Here is a 12,464-nt window from a genome sequence, read left to right as displayed (position 1 = left end):
TTTTTAACAATCATTCTAAAGAATTAATCTAATAATTTTTTATGGTCTGAATTTTTTTTTTAATTAATTGATTTTTTTAGATATTAATTAAATTTTTTATCAATTAGAAAAAAAAAAACTTTTTTTAATATATTTTTAAAGACTAATAACTTTAAAAAAATTTATTTTTGTGCATAATTTGATGATGAAATTAAAAGAAATAATAAAACAGATTAATTTGAATTTTTATTTAATTTTAAAGCTCTCTGTCTATTTACATGAAAAAAAAAAAATATTAATCAGAGAAATTGACGGTTATTTATGTTCGCTGACTAACTAAAAAGCAATAGAAGAAATTGAGAAGAATAAATTAATTCGGCAAGAATTAGTTCAAAGTCAGAGAGAACGCTGAGAAGAAAAAAATCATTTATTAAGACTCATTCACGGTCCATTAACGCCGGACAATGGATTTAATGGACGGTGTCATGCGACACGAGGAGCAAACTCGTTATTTATGTTTACAAAATACATTTTTATTAATAGTCTCTCTCTACATGTATATAAATAAATACCAATTCAGTTTCCGAGGAAGGTTGACCTTAAAAATATGATAATTCCCAAAAATAAAAATAAATAAATACTCTCAGTGATTACCTGTTAAAACTGGTGATTAAATATATAATTATTGAACAAGTAATTAAAAGATACATGAAAACTTGAGTAAAAGTAGCAATTAGATATGCGGTGGGTTAATTTTTATTTATTTATTTTGCAAATTATGCTCCCAGGTGGATCGATGAAATGCAAACTTGGTGTAAGAGAGGCTAACGTTAATGGCATAGTTCACCGCGGTGTATGTTATATGTGTACTTAGCGAGGCGAAGGGGAGGGCGGTTGGCCCGATGCGGGTGAGTTAGAGCTTCCTGAGGCCTTCTTCGAGCCCTGGCTTCGACTGTGCTGCTGTAGGGACTATTTCCACCGTCAAAGTTCTGATAGTTGGATATATTGAGTCCTTCCAGGAAACACATCATCCCCGAAGATACTTAGTTAGATGTACTAACTTTGGAGACTAAACTTGGCGAGGCTCTTTTCGTCGGCTGATCTATAAGCTTGCAAGAAAGTCATTCAATCCTGAGGATACTATTATGGGGGATATATTGATGATGGATGGCGATCAAGGATGAGATCAAGAATAAGAAACGAGTAAATCGAGCCAAGCGGGCAACAAATGCAATCACTGGTTGTCACGAACAACTGTGCTCAACAGGTTACAGTTGTTGGCGGGTTATTATACACTTGTACTTTACTTATGTTTGTACTTATGGAGGAGCTCGATTTTCTGTTATTTTTCCTCAAAATCAATCCTATGCTCATTATGGGAACCATACCCATAATTTATTGGAAATATTCCTATACAATAATGGAATAGCTTCAATATATTATGGGAATGGTTCCTTTAATAATATAGGGACAATTCCTATAATATTATAGAAATGGTTCCTATAATATTATAGAAACTATTCCTTTATATTATAGGAACCATTCCTATATATTATGGGAATCATGCCGATATTACAGTTATACACAGAAAAAAAGATTTCTTGACTGGAGAATAAAATTTTTGGCTCAAGTAAATTTTCGGTTGCCCGAAGGAAGACCGAAGGAAGACCGAAGGAAGACCTAAGTTGTCTTGGCCGAAGTAAAAATTTTTTTTGAAATTCTATTCTTGGTGGAAGTTCATGTTTTCTTAATTCAAATTATCATAAATACTTGATAAACAATAAATTTTTATATTGGATCAAGATTTTTAGATACTTTAGGGAAGCAGCGCCACCTACTTCAGCTGAGAAAAAAATTTTCTCACCTTGAGAAAATTTTTCTCTTAAATATTTGATACCCATTTTAGATTATTTTAGCTCGCAATTATTCATATTTAATGAAAAAAAAAAATGATTCAACATTATTTGATCTTGCCATTATTTGACATGTTCGTCAATAAAAATATTAATGAAAATTTATTATTGAGATATTTAATTTTTTGGAGCAAGAGAGAAATTTTCTGAAAACAAGAAAATTTTCTTGATTTAAATAAATTGTCTTGGATCAAGATACGTATTTCTTGAAGCAAGAGAATTAATTTTGTTGGAATAAGTGAAATTTCTTTTGTCAAAAAAAAATTATTTTTTCGCCCAAGTAAATAATTAGCAAGAAAAATATTTTCTTGGTTCAAGTGAACCATTCTTTCTGTGTAATTAATATAGGTATCGTTACTATAATTATAGGAACCATTCCCATAATTATAGTAACATTTCCCAAAAGTTATGGGTACAATTCCCATAATTTAAGTAATCGCTCCTAAAATGGTATAGGAAAACATTTCATTAAAATTATAGGAATGATTTCCATATTTTTCTCTCCGTGTACTGAGCAAAACTAGATTTCTATTTTTTTATTTTATATATAAATAAAATGGTTTCAATTAAAGTGTGGCAATTAAAATCTTCAAAAAGGGATAAGTGTCGAGAAAATTAGCCAAACAGCTTAGCTCTCTAGCATACGTCGCCGCGTGATTTAATTCGTCACAATTAACAGGCGTATTATTCCCACCCTAAAAATCTCCCGACAGACGGGTAGGGTGCGGACAAGCATAGTCCTAGGTACATACATAAATATAATAGTACAAACTAAACCACCGCGCCCTGCTATTAATATCAGTTAACGAGCCGATATGATCGTATCAGCCGGGTCCCTTCGCATCAGCCTTCAATCCCTTGCTGAGTCATGATTTTTTACCAAACCACGGTGCACCGATCGCCGAATTCACTGCTGCTCACTCCCACAACCCGAGCAGGCATAATAAAATATAAAGTAACTCTAACTGGCGTTGTAGTCTTATCTTGCTATCTGCGATCTCATAATCGAGTCTATTTCTATCGTCTGTCGGCCGCTCGATTTCCATAACCATTAATATATGCATACGTTCTCTGGAATTATACTTGCATAGCATAAACCGTTCGGCTGGATGATGGATTCAACCCCCAAGAGTTCCCATCTACAGTCCCAGTCTCGGTAACGTTAAACATTTTGCAACGAGCACCCAACACGCGAGGACCCGATTGACTTGTAGATGAGGCGACAGTCGATATAATATCGAGACCTCAATCCAACATTACCGAGAACTGACTCTACTTCTATGCTTTGCATTCGTCAGTTTTAACATCAAACATTCCTCACCCTCTTATTTTCTTCCTTCTTCGATGCATACATACGGAGCTACTTATCTGGTTGATTTATCGTTAGAAGCTGTCAGCGAATCTAATGCTCCGAATTTCGCGAGCTTGCGATGCTCTCTGTTGGTTATTCTTCCAACTAACGAACTTACGGAGGGTAAGTCTCTTTTGCAGAGCTTTCAATTGATAATTACCATCAAAATTCTACCAATTTTATCTTTAGATAATTTTTTTTCTGATTTTAAAAATAACTTATTTAATAAATAAATGGATTGTATAAAAAAAATCAATACTTTGAATTTTGTTTTATACCAATTTTATTTGAAACTATTATTTTTCCAGTTTATCTTTTTTTATTATAACAAAAACTATAAATAAAGAGCTTTTTTTGAGTTTATTTCATTTTTTCTAAATTTCTAAAAAACTTGAAATGATGTTAAAAATCGATACTTGCCAACCAATGACCGTCAACAGACCACCCAGATAATTTCTAGCTTACCAAAGCCTTGACAATATTGAAATATTTGATTAACCTTCCTTACCCACCCTCTTAGTCTCTCCAGGGGATGTCGTTGCAACCCCAAAGCTCAAAAGCTCCGAGGGTTCCTCAGCCGAGCAGAGTCTCGTAAGCACCGCTGGACTATTGATTGGCGCTCAAGTCGGGTTGTAGGTTTACGCCAGCAGAGAAACGCAGGACTTTTTAGCGCTGTTGATCGAGGGTGAGTTCAGTCCCGAGTAGTCTCTGGACAACTCTCTAGTTTTAGTCCACCCGACAAGTACCACGATAGACCCAAGTAAAACTATCACCGAGGTCTTAAAACTACCAGGAAGAATAAATTATAAAATCACCGTTAAATATAATTATTTATCAGTGGTAGTCAGAAGTTGGTGTAATTTGAGTTTGGGTAGTAATAGAGCAGGGCAAGATTGTGGGGGTTGTGATTGTCGGTTGGGGTGTTGGACAGAGACGCTGGCACTCTCTGGTAGAGGACCCCTGAGCCAGCGGCTGGTCACCGCTGAAGAAGGAGCCGGAGCCAGGATTTGGGTTGGCCGGAGAGCGATCGGGGCTCCCAGGACTCAAAGATGGTCATGATGGCTGGCATGGACGAGCACGAGAGAAAAGTCGTCATGGAGTTTTGTCATCTGCTCGAAAAGAGCAAGCAGCTGTTCAACGGGCTGCGCGACCTACCCCAGTACGGGCACAAGCAGTGGCAAGCGTACTTTGGTCGGACTTTTGACATCTACACCAAGCTTTGGAAGTTCCAACAGCAGCACAGGTAATTGTAATTGCATTACTTATTTATTTTATTTGTTCAATCGAACGGTATTTCCACCCAAAGTGTCTGATGTATGTTAAAGAGCACAGTTCAGGTAAAACACCTTCTGAGAACTAGATTATTATGATTATTTGTTGGACTTATTACTACACTACTATTGATATTGATATTATTATTACTGGCAGTGTTACCTGTATGACTCACAGCCCCACCCCTGAAAAAATAATCCGAATGGTGGTGGCCCCTTTGGTAGCCACCACAACGCCCTACTTTGTCCACCAACTCTGTCCTTGGCGAGGGTTACAGTCTATAGATATATACATTATATTATATTATACCCTTGTCTCTGTCTTTTACACTGTTTTTATACCAAATTCTCCCCTGTTCTTTTATTCTTGTTATTAATATGCTGTCATAAACTAAGATTACTTACAACATTGACTTTATTTTTTTTTTTTTAGATATTAAAGTCTGTAATATTAGTTTAACAATTAAAACTATAAAAATTAAAAAAAAACTCATTAAAAATAACGAAGCTTGATTATTAGAAAAAAAAAAAAAAAAAAAAACTAAGACCGATTTAATTATAAATTTATTGTTGTAAAAAATATTCGAGTTTTCCCAAGAGACAGGAGTTGACTCGGGGTAGCTTATGCCTGAAATTCCCGCGGGGTTGTATTTTATTTGTAGGTCTGGCACCTCACTACGACATACACAGAGCTCGGGTTCGAGACTTGAATCGTGAATGGAATAGCGAGTAAGGGTTTGAGTTCGATCGAGTGAGGAGGATTGTTGATTATCAATGTAAAAGGGGTTTATTTCGTGACAAGGACTTGTCTAATCTATTATTATATTTATTATTTATATTTTATATTTTAGGGGTGTTATTATTGAGACGGTAGGTGGTGGTTAGAGTCAATCAAATCCTTTTGGAGCGTCATGCAACCGGTATGACGTTAAATGATTCCGGGAATGCTATTCAGTATGCACGAGACATGCTCGGGATTGCTAAATGTAATATAAAGAGAATCCCGAGCATTTGGTTATATTATTCGGTGTTTGTTTTGTAACAAGCCTTGTAACATGCGGTAACAGCCTTCCATTCATTTTTATTTTTATTTTCATTTTTATTTTTATTTTATTTGATATTAGATAGTAAGTATTTTTTTAGGGCCGGGCATACATCTCTTACTCTTTACGGTTTACTATGGAGCACACGGCTCGCCCGACATTTGGAGCAGACCCAAATATATTAAAGTCCTTGCTCCAGATTAGGAGTTCGAGCTGGAGTCCTTTGGACGGCTACCAGAGATAAACCGGATCCTGTTTTATGATTGCGATATTACTTTGCTCAACTTATTTTTAGTTGCGTGATACCTTCAGGTATAGGTATAAGGTATAAGGTATAAGTATAAGTATAAGTATATAGGGTATCCCAGGTCTAGATGCTGAAAGCTGAAAGCTGAAAGCTGAAAGCTGAAAGCTGAAAAATAAAAAAGGTATCTACTGGGTAAAACGTCTAGCGTCGGATCAATAGACAACCCTCGAGACGAGAATGTAAATGATGGTTTTCTTTGTACACGTGCTCCATTCTGGCTGTCGCTTTACTTTTTTAATCACAGTCACATTTAAATCCACCGAGAAGCTTTATTTCTTTTTCTTAAATTATATATCTGTATTTACTCTAATGAGCTCCTTTTCAGACTAATATAGATCAACAGTTACAAACCAAACAAAACTTTTATAGATTTATTATTTTTATAAAAATAATATTATCACGTAAATCCTACAAAGGGCAAAAATAATTATTTTAACGAGTCCTTTTAAAACTATTTTGTCACGAAAGACCAATTTTTACAATTACCAAAATTGGTTACATAATTTTATTCTCTGTTCAGTTTTTATGAATATAAATTTTTAAATACAGGTGAAAAGCTTTTAAAATAAAATATTGCATTTATAATATATCATCGTTTTGTTAAATTTTGTATTAATGATTGAACAAAGTAGCTCTATACTAGCATTAAAACAAAAATAAGAGCGTCTGTAGTGTAAGTCCTTAAAACTTTAAAAGCTGGCAAGTTTCAAAGTTGTTAATAATTTAATTAAACGGAATTAAAGTTGCTACTTGGATTGTTTTCAATAGACCTATAGGCCTTCATCGCAAGTTGCGGAACAATCTATTTATCATCCTCTGGTTCTCCTTCTGGAAATAAACAAACAAATTAGTAACATTATTATTAACCAAAAGTTTAAGATAAATTTATTTTAATTAAGATTATTAATGTCACTACTACTACTAATAATAATAATAATTATTATTATTATTATTATTATTATTATTATTATTATGATAATTGATGACAATTTTTAACTTTCAGAGCAATATTGGACACAAAGTACGGACTGAAGAGATGGCAAATAGGAGAAATCGCGAGCAAAATTGGACAGCTGTACTATCATTACTACTTGAGGACAAGCGAGACCTCGTACTTGCACGAGGCGTACTCGTTTTACGCGGCGATTCGCGGACGGGCTTACTACAGTCGAGCGGCCAAGGAGGACCGGAGCGACCTAATGGTGAAGAAGCTCCGGTACTACGCGAGGTTCATCGTCGTGTGTCTGCTGCTGAACAAGATGAAGCTGGTGCGCGAGCTGGTCCAGGAGCTGGACGCCCAGATCGCGGACTACGCGAGCACCTACGAGCCGGAGGACCAGGTCGAGTGGAACCTGGTCCTCGACGAGATAAAGGGGTTCGTTAAGGCAGAGTCAGCGGTGGGGGTCCTCTACGCAGACTCGAACCCGGTGGTCCTGACGCACCGGCTGGGCCCGCTAACGTCGCCCCCGATCGAGCGATCGTCACCCATGTGCCTCTCCCTCCAGGAGATTCTGATTGTCGGAAACTGCGCCGACCAGGTCAAGTTCAGCGAACTCTCCGTGGACATGTTCAGAATGCTCCAGACTCTCGAGCGGGAGCCTCGCGATGATCCTACGCACATTCACGACGCCTCTCCTGCGGGCCGACTGCCCTTCCGACCTGGGCCCTATCCTGGTCCAGAAAACGGGATGCCCAGAAGGGATAATCCTCACAAGTACCTGCTTTATAAGCCGACCTACAGCCAGGTTCAGGTTTTCCTCGCCAGTGGCTTCAAGGAGTTGCCGGCTAATGGAGCGCTTTTGCTTTATTTGTCTGCTGATGGATGCTTTTCTACTGTTAAACATCCCGAAGAGAGTAAGTATTTAAATAGATATTATTTTTATTAAAAAACCTCAATTATTATTTTTAATTGATAAAACTTGAGAATTTTAAGAATTAAAATTAATATTTGAATTTTTTATAAATAATTAAATTACACAAAAAAAAAAAATGATGATGCCAGACTGCAATTAAACTACCATCATTATTTAAATCATAAAATTCTAATAAAAACTGTAAAATAAAATTAAAAAAAAAGTAAAACTTTTTTGGGGGATGAAAAACCAGAAGATAGTTAAAATATTGGTTGACCTGAATCACTTTTATATTTCACTTTTTCCTCGGTATCGATAAAAGTATTTTTATAAATGGACCGTAGAATTTGAAATTAATTTGGGGGTTAATCGGTTAATAATGAAAAAAAAAAAAAAAAAAAAAAAAGATATTATGTAATAATAAAAATGAAAATAAATGTATAGAAGAATAAAATAAAGAGAGAGATTAGAGATGGGAGATTAAATGTCAGATGGAGATGTATGAAATAAAAAGTAGTAGTTGGATATAAAAGAAATATAATAGGATCAGTGGCACAGCACCGGATGTTCTTTGATTATTTTAATTGTGCAAAGTGGGTTACGACCTGGGAGGCGTGTCAACGAGCAGCAAGCGTGATCCGGAACACGGAAAGAGGCCTAGCGGTGGTAAGGAGCCCCACTGCCTCTACCCCGGCGACCTGTACCCGTTCACGAGGAAGCCGCTGTTCGTGGTAGTCGACTCGGACAACAGCTACGTGTTCCAGCAGATTCCGAGATACTTCGGGCAGCCGCTCATGGTGCTGATGTCACCCCAGGAAACGCCCTCGACCCTCCGGGACCTGCGCCACGGAGGGAGTCTCTTCACCCTGTTTCTTCACTCTCCTCTCGCCGCCTTCTGCCTTATATGCAACGTCGGTAGCCTTGCCGTTCATCACTGGGAACGCTGCCAGAGCTACGTCGAAAGATTCCTCGTTGAGGCCAGCCGACTCGTTATTCGTTCCAGATGTGGTAAGCAACACCACCAACCTTTCTCCGATATTATTCATCCTTCATACCTCCTACCTCCTACCTCCTACTTACTCCCTCATTCCTCATTCCTCATTCCTCATTCCTCACCTATATAACTCCTGTCGACCTATTTTCGAAAGATTTCTCTACGAAAGATCATTATACCTGTGACTTTTTAATTAATTAATTGCAACCTTGCAGTCACTATGTGACTGCCGTGACTTGTAAACTATAAATAAACAAAAATTTTGCTTTATTAAGTAATGACTTTTGTTAAATTGCACTGTAATTTTTTAAATATTGATGTTTTTAAAGATATAAATTCATCCTGATGTTACACTCATCAAGGGCTTTCATTTAAATACCCACATGCATTTTTGATATATTTTTCATATATACATATATAAAATATATATATATATATATAAATATATGAAATATATGAAAAATTGATGTGGGTACTCAAATGAAAGGTTTAGATGAGCGTAACATCAAGATGAGCTTATATCTTTAAAAATGTCAATAGTTCACAAGATACAATGTCATTTCTTAATTATTGATATTTTTAAAGATATAAGCTCATCCCGGTGTTTCACTCATCAAGAGCTTTCATTTGAGTACCCACATGCATTTTGGATATATTTTTCATATATACCTATATATAATATGTATAAATATATAAAATATATATGAAAAATTGATGTGGGTACTCAAATGAAAGGTCTTGATAAGTGTAACATCAAGATGAGCTTATATCTTTAAAAATGTCAATATTTCACAAAATTTCACCAACTTATTTTTATTTTATATGCTGTTAAACTTTTTATTTGTACCTTAATAATTGCTCTTTTTTTACTTAACATTAAATAAATTTTATTGGCAGTATTTTAGTTCTAAAATAAAAAAATATTAATTTACAGAAAGCAGCATACTTCAATTTTTCGGTGACGACTTTCTTCGACTGCTGGTAGTGCGGTACGTGTTCTGCGATGTGGTGCTGCACCTGCACAGATCTTTCCGCGGACGTCACCAGCGGCCTTGCTGCCATCCGCAGCTTCCGGAGGCGGACGTTCTCCAGCATCCGACTCTCCAACACATAGTTCTGGACCTGGCCGGGTGTCTCGATGCTCGCGATCACTTTTTGGACAGCAATGAACTAGCCTGACCCCGGCGTGATCCATCTCGGCTGGATCGTGAATACGACACATCCCCAGTGTACACTAATTATCACAATTACGACTACAATTACGACGATTACAATTACAATAATAAAATCGTTACATTGAGACCTCATTAAACCGCGTCTCGCACTTGATTATAAATATCTTTACATGCATACATACATACATATATATACATATACATATCTTCACATATATATATATTATATATATGTATATATATACCATTCATTATCTTCTATTTAACTGTACGAAGTTTATTTCTTTTTTTTTTTTTTTTTTTTTTTTCACAAAAATTTCAAAGATTTATTTTTTTCTTTTTTTTTTTCTTCGCTTTATTTAAAAGTGTTTAAGCTTTTATTTATCCCGAATTATCAAGATACTCGTAAAAAAATAATAATAATAATGAACAAACGTTTTTATACTTGAAAATACACGTTAATAGATTAGGATTAAATGCTATTTTTCGAAGAAAAAAAACTTTTTAAAAATCAAAGAGTATCGCTTAATATTTATTACTAATTAACTATCAACTATTTATTATTAATTAATTATTAAAAGAGAAAAATTTTATTAGTTTACGGCGGATCCAATTTACCGTATTAAAAACACTGTAAATTATGACAATATTTAAATAAATTAAACAGTGTTTGATTTTTAATTATAAAATACAATAAACAATTGGTTCGATAGACCGTATTTTTAACAATAAAAATTAATGGTAATATTGTAGGCGATAAAATATTGTTAAATGAAAATTTTTAAAGGCACTAAACCGTATTTTTGGTATGTTTAAATACATTAGAATGTATCTTTGTTAAATTCAATTGTATTATTACGTACTTTACGGTATTAAACCAAAAATACGTCAACAATACCGTTTCTGTGGTATTTTATCGTAAATTATTCAAGACAATACTGAAAAAAAAACACATAAATTTACGATAATTAAATATAGTACCGTATTTTTACATTACAGTTCGATAATTTAACAAAAAAAAATAATAGAAAAAAATAGACTAGTTAAAAGTTTACTGAAAAATAATCTTACAACACTGTCGTATTACCAAAAAAAAAAATACGGTAAATTCTTAAAATTTTAACTAATATTAAAAAAAAAAAAAAAAAAAAAAAAAAAAAAAAAAAAAATTTTATATTGTAATTTGGATCCGCCAGAGAGTTTAGAATTAAAAAACTCGAGGCGCGGATCGATTCAGTCGTCTGCCTCGAGAGAAAAGTGATCCTCCCTCGTCTTATCTCGCTCTTAAAAAAATTTTCGTTACACTTTATTAGCATTAAAAAACAATAAAAATAATTACTAATACCAAAAGTTGTACTAAAGTTAAAAGAAAAAAAAAAAAAATTAAACTATTTTTTACACTTAACCTTGAAGTTAATTAGCTTAGAGCGTTTGAAGAACTTTTTATACATCAACAAAATAAAGAATAAAGAATAAAAAATAATAAAAAAGATATTTTGGTACGGTAACGAAAATTTTTGAAATTATAAAGTCACCAGTGATGAGTGCTTTGACCCTGCTCGAGTATAAATTCGGTTGGCATAAGTGCAAGAATGGATTTACACCGGTCGATGCTCGGAGTGGATAGGAGTGGATGGGAGTCTCGTGGTGGTTACAGGCATATAGCAATAGCAACAGCAGGGTGAAAAAGGACATGACGGTTTTTAAAAGCGGCTGCAAGGGAGAAAGATGCTGCTACTGCTGCTGCAAAATCGGATACCTGCGCCAGCGCAGATACGTACCGGCGTTTACTTGCCTCGATAACAGCCTTAGCTCCGACAACAAACTGCTATCCACTGCTCTAAAACCTAGAGTATCTAATGTTATAATTATAATGGTTTAATGCTAATAAATATAATATTAATATTATTATTATTATTATTATTATAAGTTAAGATAAAGATAATCTAAGTGAGTAAGTAAGAGCTAATATAAACTAGCCCGAGTAAACCGACTGACTGCCTATAAATAATCACGCTGATATATATATATATAAATATATAATTGTATACAAGTACACAATTGCGTGAACAAGTGACGGTGGTGGAAGACGTTAAAGAGGTGGCAGCTAATCGGACAAACCAAACTCAAACCTGGGTGGAAGCTTCTTTAGCTCTCCTCTCCGAGCTCTCGGAGGTGGAGGGCATTCTGCTGATGGTGCACGTTATCAGTTTGGGAGTAGGTTAAAGTGTCCAGAACCCAAAATTATAAATTGTAAATTTAAAAAAAAATATCAAGACCAAGAAGAAGAAGAAGAAGAAGAAGAAGAAAATAAAATGGAAAATGAAAAAGGACGTACATCAAGAGCTTCTTCGACCTCAAGCCTCGGCAGAGAGGTCCGCTGTGGGTGTCAGTACTTCAAGAGTGATTCTTTGCTGCCAGAGAGACGGGCGATGATGATGTTGTCGCGACCTTCATCCCGTGCCTCAGCCAAGACTCAACCAGGCATGTGGTAAGTGTGCCCTTTTATTTTATATTATTTTATTTTATTTTATTTAATCTCAATGAAATGAAAAAATAATAGTAATAATTGTTAGCA

The 12,464-nt window shown here is 34.9% G+C and overlaps 2 protein-coding genes across 3 annotated transcripts in view; both read left to right on the top strand.

Moving 5' to 3' along the window:
• The first annotated feature begins 3,869 nt into the window (after positions 1-3,869).
• On the top strand, positions 3,870-12,186 carry LOC123266964 (protein SCAI). 2 transcript variants are annotated; one of them, XM_044731415.1, is made up of 4 exons: positions 3,870-4,486; positions 6,868-7,718; positions 8,315-8,725; positions 9,646-12,186. In XM_044731415.1, exons 1-4 carry the CDS (start codon positions 4,293-4,295, stop codon positions 9,888-9,890), a joined length of 1,701 nt encoding a protein of 566 aa, XP_044587350.1. In that variant the 5' UTR covers positions 3,870-4,292; the 3' UTR covers positions 9,891-12,186. The 2 variants fall into 2 exon arrangements, with proteins under 2 accessions (XP_044587350.1, XP_044587349.1); XM_044731414.1 differs by having other exon boundaries at positions 3,871-4,486; positions 8,312-8,725.
• Positions 12,187-12,201: 15 nt separating this feature from the next.
• Positions 12,202-12,464, top strand: part of LOC123268098 (protein furry-like) — a 4,159-nt gene continuing 3,896 nt past the window's right edge. The window contains exon 1 of the mRNA XM_044732980.1: positions 12,202-12,370. Coding sequence (XP_044588915.1) covers positions 12,202-12,370 — 169 coding nt within the window. The remainder of the gene's footprint in view (positions 12,371-12,464) is intronic.

Source organism: Cotesia glomerata, linkage group LG6 (assembly GCF_020080835.1).
Source record: "Cotesia glomerata isolate CgM1 linkage group LG6, MPM_Cglom_v2.3, whole genome shotgun sequence".
Classification (NCBI taxonomy): Eukaryota; Metazoa; Arthropoda; class Insecta; order Hymenoptera; family Braconidae; genus Cotesia; species Cotesia glomerata.
Note: the sequence above shows the minus strand (reverse complement) of the source record. Positions and strands in the feature narration are given on the sequence as shown.